General features: G+C 42.2%; 2 protein-coding genes across 17 annotated transcripts in view; one reads left to right on the top strand and one right to left on the bottom strand.

Moving 5' to 3' along the window:
• Positions 1 to 625: 625 nt before the first annotated feature.
• On the bottom strand, positions 626 to 23,633 carry LOC133480897 (centrosomal protein of 135 kDa-like). Of its 3 annotated transcripts, XM_061779611.1 has the most exons (16): positions 23,525 to 23,633; positions 12,511 to 12,668; positions 11,146 to 11,219; positions 10,330 to 10,432; positions 8,420 to 8,504; positions 8,207 to 8,329; positions 7,660 to 7,866; positions 7,509 to 7,574; positions 6,712 to 6,786; positions 6,282 to 6,439; positions 5,589 to 5,727; positions 5,386 to 5,496; positions 3,794 to 4,042; positions 3,560 to 3,720; positions 2,372 to 2,477; positions 626 to 1,841 (listed from the first exon to the last, which is right to left on the bottom strand). In XM_061779611.1, the coding sequence occupies exons 4-15, from the start codon at positions 10,419 to 10,421 to the stop codon at positions 2,381 to 2,383; spliced, it is 1,563 nt and encodes a 520-aa protein (XP_061635595.1). In that variant the 5' UTR covers positions 10,422 to 10,432; positions 11,146 to 11,219; positions 12,511 to 12,668; positions 23,525 to 23,633; the 3' UTR covers positions 626 to 1,841; positions 2,372 to 2,380. The 3 variants fall into 3 exon arrangements, with proteins under 3 accessions (XP_061635595.1, XP_061635594.1, XP_061635596.1); XM_061779610.1 differs by lacking the exon at positions 23,525 to 23,633 and having other exon boundaries at positions 12,511 to 12,794; XM_061779612.1 differs by lacking the exons at positions 11,146 to 11,219; positions 23,525 to 23,633 and having other exon boundaries at positions 12,511 to 12,794.
• The window catches only part of LOC133480888 (centrosomal protein of 135 kDa-like), a 43,185-nt gene continuing 30,671 nt past the window's right edge, over positions 11,863 to 24,376 (top strand). For 7 of the 14 annotated variants that reach the window (XR_009789385.1, XR_009789386.1, XR_009789387.1 and 4 more), the window contains exons 1-34: positions 13,576 to 13,843; positions 14,333 to 14,493; positions 14,569 to 14,736; positions 16,107 to 16,228; positions 16,324 to 16,530; positions 16,609 to 16,674; positions 16,750 to 16,818; positions 16,996 to 17,146; positions 17,222 to 17,430; positions 17,505 to 17,642; positions 17,726 to 17,857; positions 17,931 to 17,999; positions 18,430 to 18,561; positions 18,646 to 18,771; positions 18,851 to 18,976; positions 19,058 to 19,186; positions 19,264 to 19,401; positions 19,494 to 19,631; positions 19,734 to 19,871; positions 19,946 to 20,083; positions 20,160 to 20,297; positions 20,370 to 20,501; positions 20,582 to 20,719; positions 21,822 to 21,953; positions 22,019 to 22,144; positions 22,221 to 22,334; positions 22,413 to 22,538; positions 22,617 to 22,742; positions 22,821 to 22,946; positions 23,024 to 23,155; positions 23,225 to 23,344; positions 23,422 to 23,502; positions 23,623 to 23,754; positions 23,905 to 23,982. Coding sequence is in view for 11 of the 14 variants with exons in the window: in XM_061779584.1 (XP_061635568.1) it covers positions 13,593 to 13,843; positions 14,333 to 14,493; positions 14,569 to 14,736; positions 16,107 to 16,228; positions 16,324 to 16,530; positions 16,609 to 16,674; positions 16,750 to 16,818; positions 16,996 to 17,146; positions 17,222 to 17,430; positions 17,505 to 17,642; positions 17,726 to 17,857; positions 17,931 to 17,999; positions 18,430 to 18,561; positions 18,646 to 18,771; positions 18,851 to 18,976; positions 19,058 to 19,186; positions 19,264 to 19,401; positions 19,494 to 19,631; positions 19,734 to 19,871; positions 19,946 to 20,083; positions 20,160 to 20,297; positions 20,370 to 20,501; positions 20,582 to 20,719; positions 21,822 to 21,953; positions 22,019 to 22,144; positions 22,221 to 22,334; positions 22,413 to 22,538; positions 22,617 to 22,742; positions 22,821 to 22,946; positions 23,024 to 23,155; positions 23,225 to 23,344; positions 23,422 to 23,502; positions 23,623 to 23,754; positions 23,905 to 23,982 (4,509 nt within the window). In the remaining 3 variants the exon portion in view is untranslated. Of the gene's footprint in view, positions 12,028 to 13,102; positions 13,465 to 13,575; positions 13,844 to 14,332; positions 14,494 to 14,568; positions 14,737 to 16,106; positions 16,229 to 16,323; positions 16,531 to 16,608; positions 16,675 to 16,749; positions 16,819 to 16,995; positions 17,147 to 17,221; positions 17,431 to 17,504; positions 17,643 to 17,725; positions 17,858 to 17,930; positions 18,000 to 18,429; positions 18,562 to 18,645; positions 18,772 to 18,850; positions 18,977 to 19,057; positions 19,187 to 19,263; positions 19,402 to 19,493; positions 19,632 to 19,733; positions 19,872 to 19,945; positions 20,084 to 20,159; positions 20,298 to 20,369; positions 20,502 to 20,581; positions 20,720 to 21,821; positions 21,954 to 22,018; positions 22,145 to 22,220; positions 22,335 to 22,412; positions 22,539 to 22,616; positions 22,743 to 22,820; positions 22,947 to 23,023; positions 23,156 to 23,224; positions 23,345 to 23,421; positions 23,503 to 23,622; positions 23,755 to 23,904; positions 23,983 to 24,376 lie in introns of those variants that run through there. The other 7 variants (XM_061779586.1, XM_061779585.1, XM_061779579.1 and 4 more) reach the window with 7 other exon arrangements.

Here is a 24,376-nt window from a genome sequence, read left to right as displayed (position 1 = left end):
ACATTGCTTTCATCTGACCAGAGCACTTTCTTCTTCCAAGCCTTCTTGAAGTCATTTAGATGTTCACTGGCAAACAAACGTAAGACACAAACGTGTCTGTACATGTGCACCAGACAAACTGTGGGAGGCTAAATTCTGCCTGAGTTGTATTGGGATTAAATCCTTATTTCACCCAAACATTGATAGTTTTTCGATGGATTTCGGACTGATATCCTGTGTGTTACCGTAATCAGTAAACAACCACACAAATTAGAGACTCTTCATTTCTGTGTAATTGAGCAAACACATTTTCAAAATCCTGCTGTACAGCATTAATCATCTTTCAACTATCAATAGTGGAATTTACAAAGTCAAATACCCCCAAAAGTGGTGCAATTTGGAGCTTAACCAAACATTTTGTGAAAAAATACTCTTCCAAAGTCAAACCTTCATCATCCCATGAGATGCCAATCTCCGTGCAAATTGAGTTACACAATTCATTCAAAATGTATTCATTACTTACACAAATTCAGTTTAGCGCACAGATGCTCATGTTATCTGATATGTAGCTTGCTGACAAAATATTATTGTCATTTCTCTTATATAATGCTCAATTCTTTATCCCCCCCCCAAATTATCAAAAGCTGATGGGGTGCACTATACATGGGCATAAGGAAAATGGAAAAAAAATAAATTAATCTTTCACATATGCTTACCAGTACCTAGAAGTTGTGAAAAAGGTGTACTTTCATTCCAAAATGATATCTAATGTCTAATGTTAAAAATGTATACATATTAGCTCACCTGAGAATCAAGGCCTCTTCCCAGACCCATTATTGATATAAAAATCCATAACATCCAAAATATTTGGCATTTCTTTCTGGTATTTTAAGAGGGTAGAGATGTCCCACATACATCTTGTTGACGAATGCTGGCAGTTTCGTGACATTAAGCTACGTTCAGGTGTTTCTGTAGTGAGCGCATATGAAGAGGAAATCTTTTAACGTCCATCAAAATAAAAAATGAGGAATTTCATTCTGGTTTTTTTAGATGGGGAAGGGAGCATAATTAGTGATGCCCAAATACATTTTGGTTGCAGTTCTGCGATATTAAGCAACAATTCAGCTTTTTGACATTATGCATGGCCTGAAAAACCCCGATAGAATTAGGTCCACGCATGCACACGGAGCAGAATAGTTCTTTGAAAAACCTAATAAAATATGGATAATACTACGTTTTGAGCATATGGACAGCAGCAAATTGATGTTGCGCATTATACATAGGTAAGAAGGGTTTTCTTGAGTTTTCAGATGGCGACAGTTTGAACACATGAATTCGGTTGACATTATTCCCTTTGAGGAATCAATCAATGTCTCCATAATCGCGTTCAACTTCCAAGGTTCCAGTGTAAGAATTTGACGCTATTGCTTTGTTTGTGCTGTCTGCATGAGCCTTGCTCTTTAGCGTCACACAGGTTTGAAGTTCCTATCATACTACCAGTAAACATTAAAAACATGGGAGAGAGGACTCATAAAGGCGAGGAAATCTAAAAATAAATAATACATATAAAATATAATCCTTTTGATTGTCCTGTGCTTAGGAAATGAACTAGTGTTTACAGCAACCAGTCCCATTTTCCCGATTTGAATCCAAAGCCATGTCCAAATAGGCAGAGCCACTGCCGCCTTTTCCAAGAAGCCGTATAACCATTACTGACAATGTAGACACTTAACAGCCTCATTAATGTCCAGTTAAGGCTCCCCTAATGTAGTACGTTCCAGTCAGCAGGTCTAAAGCTTCATTTATGGAAGGCGTTCTTCGAGTGGTGCTCTTCACTGGAAGTCAATCCCTGAAGCTCACGTCTGAAAGGATGACAAGATACCAGAAAAGCCGATTGGATGAGAATGAATAATCTCAGGATGCGGGGTGTCATCAATGTAACGCCACATTGTGCGTCGAGTTTTCTGGACAATGATTTGTGTTGGGCTACGTGTCCTCTGAACGCGCTACAATTCGCACACTAATTGACGAGTGTAATTCTGCGGCTTGGTGATGAAGTGCTGCCACCACGAGTGAAAACACAATCCACACTTTTATGGTCTTCATGGGTGCTCGCTGTTTTTCTTCACACTCTGGGATCTGCTTACGCAAGTAGTAGCCGCTCGCCTTGTCACAACACCCTAGCTCCGCCCCTGGCCTTCATGCTAACGAAAGCCATACTCGACGTAGAGGGGGGCTGGGTGAACACCGGTTTATTTGCACGAGACAGGCTAATTTGACCGAAGCCAATAAAATAGGATGTGTGTCAATCAATTTGTTTTCAAATGTGAAGAAAAAAAAATGCGTCTCCTTTTTGTGCTACAAGTTGCGCGTGTTGCGTGAAAGGCGTCACCTGCGTAGCTCACTGCTCCCCGGTCGATCTGGCGTTCGTTTGGCCGTTCGCCTGTCGCTGAGGAACTTGAGGATTGGCCACCTCCCTCGCGTGGTTGCAGTCGCCGCTGATGAACAACAAATTGTTAGCCGCCATTTTGTAATTACAGTGGGCATTTCATTTCGTTTTGTTTCCATTTTTCCTGCTTGTACCATCAAAACAACCAATTAAAACATGCCTGTTTATAAAGTGATGCTATTAACCTGTATCTACATTCACTCTGTTTGGAAACCAAGAAAAGACTCGACATGTTAAAGACGCAAGTCAACCACCCTGACTTTGTTTTACTCGACGAGTGTCGGCAGCCTTGGATAATGACCGTTTGGAGCAGACAATTGAAAATAAAGGTGTAGTTTCGCAAAACCGGAGTCTCTCGCGGCTAAATTAGCCATTTAACTACAGTATGAATTTGGCATTTTCACTGTACTGTACATGAAATAATACCACCAAACAGGTTCAAAAGAAAAAAAACAAGCAGTGGAAATGTTCATAACAAACAATCAAATACCAGACAGATATTGTACCACTAACCAAGATTGTTTATTAGCATCTTGATTACCTAAATTCTAAATTCACTGGCTTAAAAACACATTAAATTGCATGAAGATACTTCTATCATTCAATCCATCAGTGTCCTTTCGATGCACCTCCTTCCCTTTTCATGCAATGGACTATTCCATCTGCTTATTGCGCGTGTGCAGACTTGATTCAGGAAGACGGCAGCAAAATAAACTTGTGACTATGATGCAGTGTTACCATAGTGGAGAAGAAGAAGAAAGCAAACATATTTTTTTAAAGGACCTTATCAATTACAGCGAAAGCATTGCGATGATTCACTTGTTCCTGTCAATTTTTGCAAATTTACACTTTTTAGTTGATGATAACCTACAATCATAAGACTAATTGATATTCAAAATCTTTAGTGATAAGTATTATTCATGGGCAGGGGAAAGGGGAACATAGTCAAAACAGATACGCGACTGCATGTAGTAACTTAAGGTGTCATATAATTGTAACAGATATCAATAGATCTTGTGTTGAGGTGAAAACTTGTCAGTGCAATGACCGGGTTTGCTTTGGGCTCCCAAATGATCAAATTACACCCCTGCAGCACGACTTAGAGTCAGCTATGTGAAGTTTTTGCCTTACGTCATATTGTTAGCAGGGGTGAGCCTGTCTCGTAGCGCCCTCAGCTTGGCCTCTCTGTCGCTGAGCTTCTGAAGAGCGGTGGCCAGGAGCGTCTCAAGGTTGTGCACGGTCGCCTTCTCGCTCTCCAGTTGCTTTTTCAGCAGCTCTGTCTCCGATCGAACCTGGAGAACCAAGAGAAATATACTGCGACGTTCTCGCGCTAAGAAAAAAAACCAAACAACAGCGAAGTCTCACCGTGTCGAGCTCCACGCTCTTGGATGTAAGCTCGCACGCGGCGAGCTCCTTGTCCGAGTCCAGTCTGGCGCAAAGCTCCCGGACGCAGGCCAGGTCGACGAGGAGAGCCGCCTGCCCTTCCTGGGCTTTGCGCAGCTCCACGCCAATGGCACTGAAGAGGTCCTTCCATTGCTGCAGCCCCCGCTCCCGCTTTTGCAGCTCAGCGTGGGCCGCTTGCAAGTGCTCCACCATCTCGAAATTCTCCTGATCCTGTGGTTAATGCATCAAAGTCATCTTACGAGCCAATTGATTCGCCTCATTTTAAGGGCCTCCTGGGTTTCGTAATGAATCAATTTGGGGTCAGCAACATCCCAATTTTTGCAAGCCTCCAGGAAAGTTGCATTTTTTTTTTGCCCCTGACACCAGTTTCACCTATCAACACAAAATTTGGCAGACATATCTATCATAGCAGGACACGTAAAAAAAAATCTGAAGGACCAAGGTAGGAAATTGAAAAGGAAGTCCGCCATTTTGATCTGAAATAGCCATTTTGGGAAAATTGTTTGACTTGTACTGTGGTGGACTTCATATTGGGAATTTGCCCAAATTAGCCCAATCAAAAGCTGACGCTTAATTGCGAAGCTTCTTCGGCTACGCTTTCTAACGTGCGTGGGGTTAAATTCGATCATTTTGAGGATTCTCTGGAGTAGTGTTCTGATTTTGATATGCCTGCAAAAAGTACCTTGGTACCGCTACTGAGACGATACCACGGCAGGTGTCATTAGAAAAAGCAGCGGAATAATGGCTGACAAAAAGGACTTCAAATTCTGGGTTAGTAATTAGGATACTCTGGATATAACTGAATTCCAAAAATACATTTTGAAGATTTTTAAACAGTCTTGAACATTTGAACACAAGAAATTGAAAGAAAATATCTTCATTCAAGTGCAAATGACTCATTACAACTACGTATCTGGCTGTGTGCTCTACTCCGCAACAAAAACTACTTATGAATTACATTGTCAACCGCAACCAGTCGGGAACAAGACTGCTTATCAAAAACTGAGTCACACTTGTTTGACTTGAAGCCAAGTCTTTGAAATGTGTCGCATACTGTTGAATTTGCGATATAATTCTCTCCCTCCCAATAGCTTAAGAACACGCCTCGAAAAGACTTTTTGCTCTGGCAGTCGGCCACGTGAGCTAAATAATTCCAGTTCATCACTGCGTGCGAGAGTTTGTAGCCGTGTTTCGCCGTTTTGCACACACACGGGCCACTCTAGACACTTAAGTTGAAGAGCGCTGTTGGTGCATTTTCTTTTAAACTGCCACTTAAAATCACGGTAAAGTATTATTTTTGCTGGTAAGGTACTGTGGTACCTTTAGGTACCAGTACACTGGGTGGAACTTTAGACTCGTCCTGCAAAGTTTTACCCAAATGAGTCCTGATCAGAAGCAGGTACACTAGCTGTGCAATGCTAAATTGTGTTTATTTTATTTTATTTTTTTTTGGTCTCATGATCTCAACGTTTGAAGATCATTTCAAGTATTTGCCACGAAAAAGGGAGCATGACGGCCCATTCATCGCTGCTTGCGGCTTTCGTTTTCCTTGCCTTTGTCCTCAGCAGGTCATCGATCCTGTACATTGCACTGATGTAAGCGTTCATGCTCAGTTTGAGCTCGTCCCGCTCACGCAGAACTTCCTCCATGCCGACGTGTGCAGCCTAGATGAGGCGACAGAGACAATACAACTTGGTGTTATGGCCAAATATATGCAAACGAAAACAGGGAAGAATCCACATCTGATTATTATTACTTGCTTCTCTCTAGTCCTCGCGGTCAGGTCATCTTGGATCCTCATGTTCTCTCTGACAATGCATTCTTGGGAGTCGTGCCGCTGTTTTGGCAGGCCCGTGGGCTCCCTCTCGCGGCTATTTGGCGCTCCCTGCAGTTGACTGAGACGCAAAATACACAACAATTTTCCGTAAGCAATAATAGCAAGAGAATAATCTCCTCCAGGGTGAAATTGATCAGGGGGATGTCGTCAATCTCTGGTAACCGTGGACCTCGGAGGCCTTTTGAGATTTGTGATTAAACTTGACTATTGCTCATATTGTTCTGAGCCGTCTGTTTTACCATGTCACGTAAAATTCCATATGTATGGCTATTGTCTCTTATTGTCTGCTGCTATGCAAGAAAAAAGGAAGTTCAGCACCGTCAAACGTAAAAACAAAACAAGTGACCACTCCCATTCACACTCATAGACAATTATAGTCTTTCAAAATAGCTGTGAATTTTTGGAGTGCGGGAGTAAGATGGAGTACCCAAAGAAAACCCACGCAAGCCCTGGGGAGAACATGCTAACATTGCACAGGAGCTGAGATTCCCAACCAGCCCGTCTCCGAAAAAAATAAACTGCGATACAGCGCACTGCAAACGCTGAACTGCAAAGTAGCAGGGATTTACTGTACTTGTCAAATCTATAGTGCTTCTTATTTTCAAAACAAACCTTAAAGCGCAGGCTGCTTTCGTCCGCTGTGACGCCGCCGCCGTCTCTGCACTCTGAAGCCGCTCCGCAGGCTGAAAGTCCCACCGCCGCTCCGCATCCCACATGCTGTCTCTCAACGTCTGGAGCTGTGAACGCAGCTCAAGTTTCTCCCGCTTCAGCTTCAACAGCGCACACACACACACACACACACACACACAAGTCAACAGGCAAGTTTCTGAGGTCAATTCCATTCTAGCCATAAGCTATTTGTGTCTATCTGATTGGATACTTTTGATTCTTTTGTCACTACTGTAACCCTTGTGTGGTTTTTGAATGAGTTCTTCCCCGTGACTAACATTCCTGCAGCGGAGACACAAACTCCAAACATGACAAGCCACAGATATGTTGGATGTTTATATTAGCTCAAATGTGTTAAAACAATCCGACTTACGTTCTGGACGGCATTTTCCAGGTCAACGAGCCGATCCAATGTGATTAAGCTACTTGAACTCGTCTCTGGAAGTTCCTGAGAATACAAAAATCCAACATTTGGAAAAATAAAAATGGAAAGTAACTAGCCCATGGATAGTATATACTGTGTTCCGAATTGTTATACATATCGGATTTTAATTAAGCCTTTATTATAGCTTTTTTTGCGGCACGTCATTTTTCCTGTCTGTTTAGGTCATTGATATCAATTTCACTTTCAGGTTCAGGTTTGATCATTAGTTTCCCAAACGAGCCTCAATTAAGGAACATTTCTTGAGGAGGTTGTTCCACACTATTAGGCAAGCCACAGTGTTTGTTCATAATGGATAAATGGAAGGCTCTTTCTGAAAAGCACAGATGAATCTTATGCCCAGCTTGTTCAGAGTGCAACTTTTAAAGCGCTACTGATGTGCAGCAAGCAAGTGTTTGAACCCTGCTGAATTTGAGCGAGAGGACTGGTTGCCAGCCAATCATAGTATAACTACGCCTTCTGCAATAAAATCATTCTCATGCAAGACAACGCACCGTAAGACGCAGCAAAACAACAACAACAACATCGAAGCCGTGGCTGCTATCGGTACAAAAGTTGCAAAACTCCGTGTGACAACCGTCATCCCCTGACTTCAACCCTATTGAGAACCTGTGGAGCTCCTTAAAACAAAGATCTATGAGGGCAGTATTATTTCCTACTCAAATGAAATACAGACAGAAATTATCCTTGGAATGACAAACAGTAAATGCTTAAGAACAGCACCTTACCGCTCTTATTTTTACAAGGTTATCTTCCAAATCTTTAATAACTTCCTGTTGACTTATAATGACTTCCTGTGGAGGATACAGAGGAAATAAACAACAAAATCAGTTTGCAATCGACTTAATTTTCTTTGTCTTTGTCCCTGGGTATTCTCACTTTGGAAGCGGACAAGTTCCGGTAGGCGATATCCAGCACTTGTTTCTTATCCATCTTGGTTTGCTTCATGATGATTTTTTTTTCCATCAGCTCACGACACAGTTTGTTGTTCTTCATGGACAGGTCGGCCACTTCGGCGGAGGACTTGTGCTGCAGTCCCTTCAGCTTCTGCTCCAGCCTCTTCTTGCTCTCTTGCAGGCTCTCGATCTGTGCGATAAAACTATTTGCAATGAACTATGTTGTACCATTAAAAGAAATTGCACACCTATACATGGGGACTGGTGCGCCAATACAACACACAAAAAAAACAAATTGCTCTTTCCTACCTTAGCTTTTTGTGACATTTATGTATATTGGAGTGCCGTGAGATTTTTTTTTCAATGTAAAATATGTGCCTTGACTCAACAAAGGCTGGGAAAAAACTGATCTGGATTACACCACATATAAGAGCAGTAAGAATACACTGCGATTTGTATTTTTATTTTTAGGGCTCTCATGGTTTAAAAGTCGATTAAGACAAAAATCGGTGCATGTGCGCATGCTTTACCTGAATGTTAAGAAAGGCGATCAGTTTCTTATTGCTTTTGTTCTGATCCTCCAAAGAGACGACATCACGAGGTCCATGAAGTGCATGATTCAGATTATCGATCTCTTTGTCCCTCTCGGCCACCTACACCACGTATTCAATGGGGAGTGGAAATTCCATGACAACATTCACCGCTTTTATAACGCTCTTCAATTGCAGTTGCTGTTCACTTACTTGGGTAAGTAAGAGTGTGATACACCCGTGGGCGTTTTCCAGGTCAGATTTGATTTTTGTGATGTCATCCTGCAGCCCGAGAAGCCTACAAAAATAAAATGGCAATGGTAAGTGCTGAACACAATCGTCATACAGTAGAACCTCCAAAATGTTTCCTTAAAGGGGAACTAAACACTTCCCAAATCATCACGTCGTCAAACCGTACTTATGCTAGTTATCGTAGTAATACACAGGGTGTCCGCTTGCCTGTTATCCGGGTTTGGTCAAGTGATGTTCCGCACATAGCGGAGGCGACGCGCTCAAGTAGTTGTGATGGGAATTTCGGTGACAACATGGTGGTCTTGAGATGGAGGAAGATTTATGACTCATTCAGTTTAATTCTTATTTTACAAATGCAATATTTAGCATTAATAATTAATCCATGTTTTGAATAGTGCTGGCACATACAATGTGTTTTTTTAAATGTGGGTTTAGTTTCCCTTTAATGGAAATAATGTCAGGTGAATTAATTTTGTCCAGGCTCAGTCTGTCAATGAACAGCAAATAACATTTTAACGTTCGTCAGTGGCAGGTGGTTCATTTGGTAACTGGGCCTTCAGTTGGGATTTAGCAGACTTAAGCCACCCCTTACTACCACCACTATCACAACGATAGAAAACATCAATAGTCTCCAAGCTAGTGACTCGCCAAACTGAAAATGCATACTCTTTCCGGTTTAAATCTGAAGATTGACTCGGCCAGTCTTAAAAACAATTGTCGCCACAATGACGACGAATCTGCTTCAGAAGTACCCTCGTTCAAGCAGAGATCGCACAAAATGCTGCGTCAGAGCCATAACAGTAAATTCCATCCATCCATCCATTTTCTGTCGCGCTTCTCCTCACGCGGGTCGCGGGCGTGCTGGAGCCTATCCCAGCTATCATCGGGCAGGAGGCGGGGTACACCCTGAACTGTTTGCTAGCCAATCGCAGGGCACATACAAACAAACCACCATTCGCACTCACAATCACACCTACGGGCAATTTAGAGTATTCAATTAATGTATGTTTTTGGGATGTGAGAGGAAACCAGAGTGCCCGGAGAAAACCCACACAGGCGCGGGGAGAACATGCAAACTCCACACAGGCGGGGCCGGGGATTGAACCCTGGTCCTCAGAACTGTGAGGCAGACGCTCTAACCAGTCGACCAACGTGCCGCCCAAAACAGTAAATTGATAGATTTAAAATTTGTCTTTGTTAAATAGTTTAGTAATGTAAAAATAAAAACGTTTGTAAATTTTTCATTGAATATTTGTGAGGGGGATTTGTGAAACATTTCTGTACTTACATGTAATATTTGTGTATTTTGCAGCTATTATTTATATTTTAATTTCCCCCCCCCCCACAAAAATTCCGTTTTTTTGTGTAATATTTGTGTTTTATTTGTCTATGTTTGTCATTTCCCCCCCCAATGTTTGTATTTCTAATGCTTGTGTATTTTTTGACTAATACTTTGTTTTGTTTTTTTGTCTCATACTCACAACAGATGCTAATTATTAAATGTATTAATGTGTGCATATCACTACAGATATATTTTGCAAGTTGAACTTGGCTTGCTCTGACAAACCAATCAGAAGATAGGAAAAAAACTGATGTGATCCAAGGCCAGCGCTCCGGCCCTGTGAGGATAAATCTGACATCTGATTATTTAAAGAAACAATCCCATTGCCAATATAGTTTAAGTTACATGAGTCAGTTTTTGTGTTAGTAAATAGCTGATGCATTCAGCTACAGTCTAATTAGCGTCTGTCAAATAAATGTATGCGTAATTGATATTCTGTTTGTCATGGGACTTTCAATATCTGTCACGACTGGAGCATTTCTTTTTGGCGGCGGCTTACAACAACGAGCACTTTGGATATTCAACAAACCTTCCATCTGCCAGCAGCAGTCCGTCATCTCCGTGATCAGGTGATTTGGGTGGAGGCTGGTTAGGAGGAGGTATGACTTCATGGGTCTGCATCTCTGTGACGCCTGAAAGGAATAACGAGTTGCTTTACACACGTCAAAAGAATGTGACAGGTACATAATGCCAAGCTCCCCTCAATGTCCATCAAATAGTCTTATAGTACACTCATAGCCAAAGTACAGGAAGCTTCATATTGTTTTAATCTTCTTATAGTGCAATGTTACTGTTCAAACTGTGTATAATGTTACAATTTCACTTTTTTTTTCTAATCCAATAAAGTAATTATTTAAAAGCCCCGAACCATGAACAGGATAAGCGATATTGAAAATGGATGGATGGATGGCATTTAAGCCTTTCCAGTTAACATGGATATATGACTTCTTAAGCCGTCAATGGCAGTGAATGTGTTAAGTGAAGCTTTAAAAAAAATTGTTTGTATATTCAAATGCAGTGTTTTAACGGGGAAGCTGTGGATAACGACATACAGTGATCCCTTGTTTTTCGCAGTTAATGGGGACCAGAACCCCCCCCGCGAAAGGTGAAAAACCGCGAAGTAGGATTTGCCCCCCCAGGAATTTTCGTGTATGTGGGTACCAGAATGTTTAAAATATGTAAACAGTATTTATTTATACTTTAAATATTTGAGACAAAGATTACAACAGTACACGTATTTACTTAAATCTTTAATTAAAACCTTATACAGTAATTAACATTCATCAACATTGCCTTCTGAGCGAGGCGCAGAGGCTTGCGTAGGTGGCGGAGGAGAGGCTCTCACTTGACTCGTAGAGGCTTTAGGTTCACTCGGAGACTCTTCTGCTGAAGGCGCTGATGGTGTAGCAGGGGTTTCACCTTGAAGAAAAACATGGTGATGGGTAGCTGTTGTCTTTGTTTTTTCTTTTGCTTCAAAATTCCCGTCCAAGGACATAACCCTGTCTCTTATTACGTGGCATTACCACACACGTTTCGCTTCCTTATTGAAGCAGTTTTGCAGATGTTTGCTTCCTCTTTCTTCATTCATTCACGCCATAACGGCGTGCCACAGATGCACAACTTCTGCCCTCTTTGATCATATCTAAACGTTTCACTTTTTCGCTGATGGTCATCATCTTCTTCTTCCTCTTGGGCGCCCCGGAGGAAGCTTTCGCAGGGGCACAGCGCTTAGGCGGCATTGTAAGGGCTTAACTAATCAAAAAAGGTTATTGCTTAAACAAAAAACATTATCACGAACACAACACTAAGATACGGTATGCGAGACAGCCAACAGCGTGGACGAGACTGGCGAGACACAACAAGGGAAGATGCTGGGTGAGGCTGCGAGGATGCGCAGCCAATCAGCTCATGGGATACATCCACTCGTGCTCTCATTGGTCGATGTTACGCCGGGAACCAATCACGCACCTTGTATGAGTGCCCGTGGCATGTACAGTACAGTACAGGCATGTACAAAGCCTCTGAGTCAACTCATCTCTTTGTTTGGCATGCCGGGAAACCTTCTCTCTCTCGCATCAACATGATACAACGCGTCTTTCCGCAATATGGCTGTTGATATGGCTGTATTTTTTCATTTAAATTTTTTGATGAATTTTGTTTTTTTTTGGATGAATATTTGGGGAAAACCCGCGAAGCACTGAAGCCGCAAAACGTGAAGCGCGAAGTGGTGAGGGAACACTGTAGTGGCATACAGTAATATTCAATATATATTTGAGGCTAAGAACCGCCTAGGTTTTGATGAACACTTACACCGACTACGCTACTGCATTTTAATGTCATGACAATAGTAGGCTCAACTAAAATCTTTCGTTTTTTTATTGATTTATTTTAACCTTCTTTTATTCATGTAAGGACATTGAAAACAGATTCTCATTTTTCAATGCCGACCTGGCTGCAGACACTTTGGTACTTGGTGTAAAATGTTTAGGGAACCGCTGAGATCATTTCCACTACACTGCCAGAGTTGCAATGTTGCACGGCAACGAGAATGACCAATAATCAATATTTATGGCCTAAATAGAGGGCCTCAAAAACTAATTTTGCTTCCCGTCCCAATGGAGGCGTGCGTGGGTTTGGCTCTGGACTGCACGTCTACGTTTGCACGGACGTGTATCATCATAGTAATAACCGGAGGACATTTTAGTTTTACCTCCGGTGACATGGTCCAAGTGGCACTTCACAATGTTGTCCTCCCCGGCCGGTTGAGCCTCCCCGGTTCCGTGTGATGGCTCCACAGTGACATCGCTGTTTTTCTCCCTCTGTCAGAACTTGTTGCAACAAGTCCAAAGAGCATGGAGGACTCCACTCCTGTTACGTAAATACACCGGCAACGTAACGTGAAAAGTTGAAATGTTATTTTATTCACACATTATAAACACGGAGGCGACAATATGCAGATGAAAGGTTGGCATATGTTTGTGTTTCGCGGCCTGCGTCGCGTGACGTCATCGACTAACTCGCATAATTGAGCTAGCTAGCATAAATGAGCTAGCTACTGCTGCTAATGTTTTTGACGGGCAGGCGCTAATATACAGTTTTACGAGTATATATATATATATAAATATATATTTTTTTATTTTTAAAATTTTTTGAACAGTAGGTTCATATATGCTTCATTATAATTATGAAAAGTATATTTAAAAAGCACGAAGGGAGTCATGAACAAGTCTTTGATCTTATGTTGTAACGCATCATAAAGACAAAGTCCGTCGTGTTTTTTATTTTTTTAATATAATGAATATCTAAATATTCACAATGGCCCGCACACTTTGGACGCACTAATACTCTTATCTTTTGTAAAGCCAAACTGTTCACTATAGATGTTCTGTTTATAAATAATCGACGCCAGGGCACTTTCTGATGGCAGTAAAAGGATTGACTCCTCCTGGCCTAAACTGAAAATGATGGCTAAAATGTGTACTATCTGGAGTTGCCGTGCCAGGTATACGCCAAATTGGGATGTTTTTAAGGATATAGAAAACATCCCAAATCCAAATTAATCCATCAGAATTTGTGCGTGACAGCTTAATCAAGTGGATGTAAGTAGTTGTACAGAGAAGATTGCAAGAGTAGCCATTTAGACTGGGAGACAAACATCTATCAGGTTTGTGTAAAATTTCAATTTTTGACTGATCCTTCACACATTCAAATTGTGGTGGTATAGAAGAAGGCTAAAATCATCAGTCAAGCCATTTACCATGTTTTCTCAATCGCCTCTGATTTAGCCAAATCATGACATGTAAGGGTTTGTTTACTATGAGAATACTTGAGCTTTTGCCACTTGTAAGCATGTGTGACAATTTGGTGATTAGGGAATCACGTTTTCCTGGATGCTTATCAATTTTCCAATGTTTATGGCAGATGAGCACCATGGCTGTCAACAAAGAGAGGAAAAGGTCCAAGCTGAGGGGTCACCTGCACATGATGGGCTACAATCACTATCTAGGAGCAGAATCTGTGCCTCTTGTTGAGAAACTTTTCAGGTGCAACCGTCATTTATCCCTCCTTGACATTGAGAATACATCCAACCCTCGCTGTTTACGAGGATTATGGACTAAGACCCACCACGAATAGAAAACGTTTCTGATTGTCAATGTTAATGTTTTAAACCCTGTATGCAGTGAACCCCTGCCTATTCACGTTTCGCTATTCACAAATTCACGTTACTGTTTTTCTTTCCTGTGGATACTATCCACAGCTATTAGCTGAAAATCGAACTAAATAACTCATGTAAGATCTCTGGCAAATAGAAAAGTAGTAATTGGTGTCAAGGAAGTATGTCAAAGTAATCCAGTATGACTAAGAGACTGATATTTTTTTGGGAGGGGAAAGGAGCCAAATTTAGCCTGGGTTGTGTGTGGAGAGTCTTCATTGTTGTTTGTCAGCTGGTATTTTTACGGGTGTGAAAGTGACAGATGAGCACGTCCAGTGAATTTCTTTTTAAACTCATCTGCAATAATTTGTTAACACAGTGATCTGGTCCACACAACCGAAAGCCTGAACGAATCCCAACGATCAACAGACAAGTCAGAGAAAGAAAGCCAAAACTGTGATGTCCGCCTGACCCGGGAGAACCAAAAGCTTCACCTTGAGCTCATGATGGTGAAGGGCGAAAAAGCCCACGTGACCAAAGGTAACCGTCATGTGAGGGTGTGACCATAATCAGGTCCACAGTGACCCCCGTGAAACCGTTTATTTCTCGTTGCAGAGTTGAAGGTCTACATCACGAAGCTGGACGACGAGCTTGCTTTGCTGAAGTCTTTGAACAAGCGGTATGTCCAAAAGATCCACAGCCTGGAGAAGGACTGCAAAGAAAAGGCCAGGATCATCCGTCAATTACGGAGGAAGAATTTGAATGTCGGGGTGCAGGCAGAAGGTAAAGTCACAGGGCTTTTGATTGCAGTGTTAGCACAGATACCCTATTTACAAAAGATAAAAACATTTGTGGAGTCATGTATTTGTGTATCCTGTGGCGGGTGCTTCGGGAGTATGGGGTACCGAACCCCCTGATACGGGCTGTTCGGTCCCTGTACGACGGGAGTCAGAGTTTGGTCCGCATATCCGGCAGTAATTTGGACTCGTTCCTGGTGAGGGTTGGACTCCGCCAAGGCTGCCCTTTGTCCGATTCTGTTCATAACTTTTATGGACAGAATTTCAAGGCGCAGCTGAGGCGTAGAGGAGGTTCGGTTTGGTGGCCTCAGTATTGCATCTCTGCTTTTTGCAGATGATGCGGTTCTGTTGGCTTCATCAAGCCGTAATCTCCAACTCTCACTGGAACGGTTCACAGCCGAGTGTGAAGCGGCTGGGATGAGAATCAGCACCTCCAAATCTGAGACCATGGTTCTCAATCGGAAAAGGGTGGCGTGCCCTCTCCAGGTCGGGGATGAGATCCTGCCCCAAGCGGAGGAGTTCAAGTATCTTGGGGTCTTGTTCACGAGTGAGGGAAGAATGGAACGAGAGATCGACAGGCGGATCGGTGCAGCGTCTGCAGTGATGCTGACTTTGTATCGGTCCGTTGTGGTAAAGAAGGAGCTAAGCCGAAAGGCATACCTCTCAATTTACCGGTCGATCTACGTTCCTACCTTCACCTATGGTCACAAGCTGTGGGTCGTGACCGAAAGAACATGATCCCGAAATGAGTTTCCTCCGCAGGGTGTCCGGCTCTCCCTTAGAGATGGGGTGAGAAGCTCGGTCATCCGGGAGGATCTCAGAGTAGAGCCGCTGCTCCTCCACATCGAGAGGAGCCAGATGAGGTGGCTGGGGCATCTGATTCGGATGCCCCCCTGGTGAGGTGTTCCGGGCACATCCCACCCCGGAGACCCCGGGGACGACCCAGGACACGCTGGAGAGACTACGTCTTTCAGCTGGCTTGGGAACGCCTTGGGATCCCTTTGGAAGAGCTGGATGAAGTAGCTGGGGAGAGGGATGTCTGGGCGTCCCTGCTAAAGCTACTGACCCCGCGACCCGACCTCGGATAAGCGGTAGAAAATGGATGGATGGATGTATATGTGTTTGTTAGTTAGCATGTTATTTTCTGCTTCATTGAGGATGTCAGATGTAACAAAAGGATCACCTTTTTGTTCAAAAGGGAGAAAATCACTTGATACACACCTTTGCCCATTTTAGTTGTTCAAGTTTGCGTGCCAGACTGCCGACTAATTTACCAACCAATCAACCAGCTAGCTAGCTAATAAACTAACCACTTCCTCGTTGACCTAAAGATGAGTAATCCTTCTCTTCATACAGCACTTCATGCCACATCTCTGTCTGATGAGCCGCATGCAGCCGGCCTGCAGCAGGAAGAACTCACAAAATCAAAAACAGAGCTGGAAAATTCTCAGGAACACATACGACTCTTAAATAACCAAGTAAGTCAATCAGAGATTGGTTGTGGAACATAGTTTGCTTTCCAGAAATGTTATTTTACAACTCTGTGTCTTTTTGCGTGTATTGCTGTACACAGATCGATGAACTGCAAGAGACCAACGTCACACTGGAACAAAAGGTCAAGGGAGTGGGGCACAAGTCCTCCACCAAAGTGGCCGACCTCACATCGAAGAACCATGAACTGTGTCAAGAGATCACGGACATACGCAACCTCGCCAGGATGATGGAGATGGAGAAGAGGCAAAAGTTGAAAACTGCCGAAATGAAATTGCAAGATCTGAAAGTGAGGATGAATTTGTATCACTTAGTTCAACCCTGAGAGAAACATCAAAGAGTGAGAATTTGTTTCTTCCTCCAACAGGACGTTAACCGAAAGCAACAGGAAGTCATTAAAAACTTGGAGGATCAGCTCAGTAAAAAAAGAATGGTCAGGGCTGCATATATGGTAGATTTAGTAACATTTTTTTTTTTTCACTTTTTCACTCCTGATGCCTCATTGTAGACTTCAGATCTCCCAGGCGAACACGAACAGAAACCAAGGACTGTTGACCATCAGGACGACATTCACGTTGTAAGCTCTGTTGCGCTTTTAACACATTCACTGCCATTGACGGCTTTAGAAGTCAAATATCCATGTTAACTGGGAAGGCTGGCAGTGAATGTGTTAAAACTTTGTCGCAAATAAATAGCCTTTGTTCTTCTGTAAACCGCCCCGCTGTTCTTGTTTTTGGGGGATTTGTATACGCAGGAAGCTTCTGACCTGGAGTTTATAAAATCCGAGCTTGAGGATCAGTTGGGGGATCTCAGAGAGCAGGATGAAAATTTTAAGGGAATGGTGGATTTACTGGCAGCAGAGAAAAGCAGGCTGCAGGACAAAGTGCAGAAGATGATGTCTGTTGGTAAACTGCAGTGCATTTTTGACTTCTCCTAGATTCTGTACCACTACCAGTGATCTGTGAGTTGCTGTTCTCCAGAGAAAGTCTTGGTGCTGGAGTTGGAGGGCTGGCGGACGAGATACGGCATTTGTGGAAGGGCACGCTCGCCATCGCGTCTGGACGCCTTTGTCAAGAGTTTGGAGGAGGAAAGGGATCACTATCGCCAGGAGGCTGAACACTATAAAAACGTTAGTATGTCCAGCAGCTCCAGTCGCAGTCCGGACAGGCAGAGGAGTCAGGGAATCGAGGTAAGAGGGGACTTTAAGGTTAGTAAAAACTGTTTGTCCAGACTCGTTGCCCAACACCACATGGCCATTTATAGAAAATAAAACAGCAGCCTGAGGACCAAAGCTCAAATCCACCTGATGAAATTTGCAACCTGAAAGAGGCACTCAGACTGGTAGAAGAAAATCTCCACCAGGTGACGAAAGAAAAAATCTCTCTGATGGAAGAATTGAACGTGAGTACCTCAGGATTTCCCGTTTTTCCACACGTATGCTTTATTATGGATCTTGACAGATGTCTCTTAACATGTAACAAAAGGAAATGCAGAAGGCCCAACAAAGCTCAAACACGCCTCCTGGAATCCTGAAACCCAATGAAAAGTTCATGCAGGCAGCAAAAAAAATCCAACAATTGACGAAAGAAAAAGACGGACAGATCGAGGAGATTGAGGTTAGCATGGACGGACTAGTTCGTTACTAATCTTAATCACATATGAACTTCGTAATAACTTCGTTCTCCACAGCACGAGCGACGCAACTCGAATACATCGGATGAGATCTCAAACCTGCCGTCAGAAGAAAACCTCCAACAGGTGACAGCAGAAAAAGACGCACTGGAGGAGGAATGTAGAGTTAGTACTTATGGCTCTTCTGTTGTAGACACAGTTTTGCATCATGATGGATCTTTAACACATACAGCCACATCAAGCCCCACGATTTAAAAAGGAGTAGTTAAAATCATGTCTTTTAAAATAATCAAATCCATCAGTCTCTGTAAGATTCCTACACCTTTCCACTGGAATTTGGAACCACTATCTTTGGCCAGCTGCTTCAGGTCTCGCATTTCAATCCTGCCCGCCCAATTATTCTTTGGTAGACTTCAGATTTTTAGAGTCACGCACACAAAGACACCCAAGTGCCCAGAACAGCAAACCCAAAACACACCAGTGAATGTCGATCATGAACTTGCAGCTTTGAGATTGTCCGTGCCTAACAGAGGATGTCCCCAATCTGTAACAAAAGCAGCTGCAGCCCGAACGGCACGACTCTACCGTGTTTGCTGAAATAGTGGACCTGAAAGAGGAGCTTAGTTTGGCTGAAGAAAAAACCCAGCTGTTGACGGCTGAAAAAGACTCACTCATGGAGGAGTTTCAGGTTTGTGGCATAAGACCGCTTGCGATTCTACACCGATGTTCATACATTTGGATAGTTCGAAGTATGGATTTCTTGAACCGTTAGCAAAAGCAGCTGCAGTGTGAGCAACACACCTCAGAAATGTCAAACCTCCGGGAGCGCCTCAAACTAGCGGAAGAGAAAATCCAGCAGCTGATGGGTGAAAAACATGCACAAATGGAAGAATTAAAGGTTGGTGGAGGATCACCTTCCTGTGTATTATAATGAATCTTTGTATGGATTCGTCAACACATTACATTTTCTCATTTAGCAAATGCAGGAGCAGCATGCAGCACCGTCTGCTGAAATCACAAAGCTGAAAGAAGAGCTCCGTTTGGCCAAGGAAAGAATCTCACAGGTGTCGACTGCAAAAAATCCACTGATGGAGGAACTAAAGGTTGGTAGCCTACTGGAGGAGCAGGATTGTGATGACCCTTTAACAGATGTACACACTTTTCCCAACATTTAACAAATGCAGCAGCAGCATGAAAAGCAAATCTCCAATGCTTCCGCTGAAATCTCAAAACTAAAAGAGGAGCTTCAACGGGCAGAAGAAAAGATCCAGCAGTTAACTTCTGAAAAAGACTCACTGATGGAGGAGTTTAAGGTTGGTACCAGAGGACTTCCTGAGTTGTGACATGATAGAATGTTATAAATGAAGTTGTCAATACTGCATTTCCATAGCAAAAGCAGCTGCAGCACGAGGAGCACGACTCAAAAATATCTGCTGAGATGTTCACACTGAAAGAAAAGCTTAAAAATGCTGAAGAGAAAATTCAGCAGGAGAAGTCAGAAAAAGGCATAAAGATGGAGGAATTGAAGGTCAGTACCAGAGGATCTTCTGTGTCCATGTTGGGTGCACATTCTTATGGATCTTAATCTGAATATCAGAAAAACAAATTTTAAATCCTTAGAAAATGCAGATACAGCTCGACAACGACAGCTTAAGTACATCTGATGAAATCGCAAACCTGAAAGAGCAACATAGATTGGCTGAAGAACAAATCCTTCTAATGATGGACGAAAAACAGTCACTGATGCAGGAACTGAAGGTTTGTACTGCAGGACTTCCTGTGCTGATTCCCCAAATCTGCTCACGAACATTGGTGCCATTGGAGCTAATTAATTCTGAATGAATTTACTTCTACACGCAGCAACAGAAGCTACAGCATGAGCAACACATCTCCAACACGTGTGCTGAAATCTCAGACCTGAAAGAGAAGCTCGGAGTGGCTGAAGAAAAAATCCAGCAAGTTACGGCAGAAAAAGACAAGCAAATGAAGGAATTTAAGGTTGGTACTGGAAGACTTCCATTATCTCTGCAGATATGAGTGAATTCGTCAACACTACATTTTCTAATCTATAGCAAAAGCAACTGCAAGATGAGGAGCATAACTCAAAACAATCTGCTGAATTGTTAACACTGAAAGAGAAAATCACAAAGACAGAAGAAAAACTCCAGCAGGTGAAATCTGAAAAAGACACACAGATGGAAGAATTGAAGGTAAGTATTGGAGGACGTTCTCTGGTGTCCATGTCGGTTCTTCAATCAGGAATACACTACCTTTCCCACTCCATAGCAAATTCAGCTGAAGCACGACGAGCAGCACTCAAAAACCTCTGCGGAAATATTAACGCTAGACGAGAAGCTCCGACTGGCAGAAGAACAAATCCAACAGGTGAAAGCTGAAAAAGACTCACTGACGGAGGAATTGGAGGTAAGCACAGCGACATGACCATCTACAGTGTAAGGTACATGTATTTGTGTACATGTCCTATTTCAACGACAGCTGCAACAGAGTGCCGATCAAAACTCAAATACATCTGCTGAAGTTGTAGAACTGAAAGAGAAACTCAGAGTAGCAGAAGAAAAAATCCAGGAGTTAACGGCTGTAAAAGACTCACTGGTGGAGGAACTGAAGGTTGGTACCAGAAGACCTCTTGTGCTGGTATACGTCATCATACGGAGGAATTAAACAAAATTATATTTACTATTTTATAGCAAATGCAGCAGCAGAATGAGCAACTCACCTCAAGCACATCTGCTGAAATCTCTAAACTGAAGGAGAGTCTCAGACTGGCAGAAGAAAAAATCCAGCAGGTGACGGAAGAAAAAGACTCACAGTTGGAGGAACTTGAGGTAAGCACTGGAGAAAATTACAATGTTGCGTGATGGATATGATACACCGTAATAATACGTATTTAGACTACATTCGTGTTCCAATTGAATTGGTTGTAAAATCAACTGCAACCAACATATACTTAAGGATCTGAGTGATGTGGCCAAAACCGACTGAACTGTCAAGCAGTCTGCCAGGTTCGGCAACTAGTTTTCATGAGTGGCCAACCATCGGCCACTGGTTTGGCAGCAATTCAAAATTTGAATAGCTGGGAAACATCATTGAAACGTCGCAGATATAACAGCCAATCAGAAATGCACTTGAGCTTTTCACACAAAAAAAACAAAAAAAAACCTTTCCAGGTCCAGGCATGAGCGAGACCCAGTCGGCCACTGGGGGGCTGCCAAGCCATAACAATACAATGTAAAATACATGTACAATCTATATTGTGTTTTACAATAACGTTTACTAATACCATATTCATAATTTCATATGTACGTATGGCAAGAAAGCAAAGCGTGGAGAGTCTCTGTCACCAAATTGCACAGGTGCAGTCAGGGAATGGGGCGATCGATCATTGCCAACAGCCTCTTAAAATATCCACAATCTCCTGTTTTTGTTGCTAGCCACTTTTTCCCTGATAATGGCAACATTTTTTTTTGGTTCCAAAAAAAATTATTTATACAAGATGATATATTGAATGTGGAGCCTCAAAATATGTTACATGGTCTCAGTTTTCCATTGCAACACGGCATTAGATGTGCAGCGCTCAATCGCTTAGTGTGCGGCAAAGAGTCGCCCAGACACCCTAAACTACTCAAAACACACATCTAAATTGTTATATTAAATATGACGTGTAACTCCAGACTGTTCCACTCCATCCCCTAGATCTGGTTGACCACTGCTGCAACTGACAAACCCCCCCACAAAACCAACAAATAAACAAACAAATAAACTATAAATGGATTCTTGATCCTCATTGAAATTTAAGATCAGGAGCTTTTACCCGCCTTACAACAGTTCATAGAAATCAGTAGCGATGGTATTTTTTTTACTTAATCCTGTTAGCTCACAAAAACATCCTTGGCACGTAATTGGTGTTCTCTTCTCTAAATGTTCTAGCTGCAGCCAGTCGACGAAAGCTCAAAGCATCCATCTGACGAAGTTTTAGAACTGAAAGACAAGCTCAGATGGGCTGAAGAAAAAGTCCAGCTGGTGACTTCTGAAAAAGACTCACTGATGGAGGAGTTGAAGGTTGGTAGCAGAAGACTTCTTTACAGATAGGGATGTATTCAACAAAAACTGCATTTTCAAATCAGAAACAGCAAAAGACAAGTTCAAGTACAGCTGATGAAATCTCAAAGCTGAAAGAAAAGCTCAGACTGGCAGAAGAAAACATCCAGCAATTGACCGAAGAAAAAGACTCATTGATGGAGGAATTGAAAGTTGGTACCAGAAGACTCTCTTTTCATCTTAACGAATATCACTAAGTTTAACAAGACTACATTTCTTAACCCATAGAAAAATAACAGTTCAATCACATGTGATGAAATCTCCAACCTGAAAGAGAAGCTTAGACTGGCAGAAGAAAACATCCAGCAGTTGACTAAAGAAAAAGATTCAAAAGATGTTGAGGTAAGTAAAAAGAGAAAGTTCATGCTCAGTTGCGAAAATTGTATTCATCAAGACTACTTTTCTAATTGGGAACAAAAGCAGAAGCAACGTGATGACCAAAGCGCAAATGCGGCTGCTGAAGTTGTTAAACTGAAAGAGAAGCTTCGACGGGCGGAAGACAAAATCCAGCAGTTGACTAAAGAAAAAGATTCAAAAGAAGTTGAGGTAAGTAACAAGAAAAAGTTCATGGTCAGTTGCGAAAATTGTATTCATCAAGACTACTTTTCTAATTGGGAACAAAAGCAGAAGCAACGTGATGACCAAAGCGCAAATGCGGCTGCTGAAGTTGTTAAACTGAAAGAGAAGCTTCGACGGGCGGAAGACAAAATCCAGCAGTTGACTAAAGAAAAAGATTCAAAAGAAGTTGAGGTAAGTAACAAGAAAAAGTTCATGGTCAGTTGCGAAAATTGTATTCATCAAGACTACTTTTCTAATTGGGAACAAAAGCAGAAGCAACGTGATGACCAAAGCGCAAATGCAGCTGCTGAAGTTGTTAAACTGAAAGAGAAGCTTCGACGGGCGGAAGACAAAATCCAGCAGTTGACTAAAGAAAAAGCTTCAAAAGAAGTTGAGGTAAGTAACAAGAGAAAGTTCATGGTCAGTTGCGAAAATTGTATTCATCAAGACTACTTTTCTAATTGAAACAAAAGCAGAAGCAATGTGATGACCAAAGTGCAAATGCAAATGCTGAAGTTGTTAAACTGAAAGAGGAGCTTAAGTGGACAGAAGACAAAATCCAGCAGGTGACGGTGGAAAAAGACTCACTGATTAAGGAGTTGAAGGTTAGTACAAAGACTTTTTCTGTTCAGATAGGGCCGAATCCAACAAAAACTACATTTCCTAACCCGTAGCGAAAGGCCAGTTCAAACACATCTGAAGAACTCTCCAACCTGAAAGAGAAACTCAGATTGGCTGAAGAAAAAATCCATCAAGTGACAGCTGAAAAAGACTCACTGATGGAGGAACTGAAGGTTTGTACCAGAAGACTTTTCTTTCGAGCTTTACAGCTATGGATGAATTCAACAACACTACATTTCCTAATCCATAGCAAAAGACCAGTTCAAACACATCTGAAGAAATCTCCAAACTGAAAAAGAAACTCGGATTGGCTGAAGAAAAAATCCAGCAGGTGACAGCAGAAAAATACTCACACAAGGAGTTATTGAAGGTTGGCGCTGCTCGCTAAGACACGCCACTGGCAACAAAATGGTCAACAAGGGGAATTAATGTCCTGATCTTCCATCAAAAGCAGATCCGTGGCGATCCAAGCTCAAATACATCTGCTGAAGCTTTGAATATGTTGAGAGACAATCTTAAACTGGCAGACGAAAAAATCCAGCGGGTGACGGCTGAAAAAGACTCCCTGAGGGAGGAGTTAAAGGTAAACATGGGTGTTGCCATTATGATTCCATTATCAGTCCTATTATTTACTGTTTTATGCTATCTAAAGTTATTTTAACAGCATCGCTAATGGTGGCTAAACACCTTTTGTATAGCACTAAAGTTAAACTATATTGGAACTCTTTATCAGGGTGGCCAGACTTCCCCGCTGCCATACGGACATGGACATGAAAACAGGATTCTCGACCTGCAGAATGTCATTCATAGTGTAAGCCCCATTGCAGTCTGACGTGACATTTGTCAACACTACACTGCACACTCCCAATCTGGAACGTTGATTTGAGCCGGAGTAACCTTTCACATTTTGGAAAGTTGAATCAGAAAAACTGAACTCGATAGAAAACAAAAACAACGAGCTAGAATACTGAAATATGTGTCTTTCGAATACAGGTATGTGTGTTATTCGCTAAAGTATTTCAACATGGGACGGCGGTCAACATTTTTGAAAGGTTTCCAGTAAACTTCCATGAGAAATCTAGCTGGGGAATTTTGGATGTATTCCAAATTGGAAACTTTCTATTGGAATTTATGGGAATTGAGGATCATTTAATGTTGTAAAGGTATCATATTCAAGCATAAATATGAACATTTAGTTTTGTCTT

The sequence above is a fragment of the Phyllopteryx taeniolatus genome, chromosome 7 (assembly GCF_024500385.1).
Source record: "Phyllopteryx taeniolatus isolate TA_2022b chromosome 7, UOR_Ptae_1.2, whole genome shotgun sequence".
NCBI classification, from domain to species: domain Eukaryota; kingdom Metazoa; phylum Chordata; class Actinopteri; order Syngnathiformes; family Syngnathidae; genus Phyllopteryx; species Phyllopteryx taeniolatus.
This window is presented reverse-complemented; position numbering and strand designations above follow the sequence as displayed.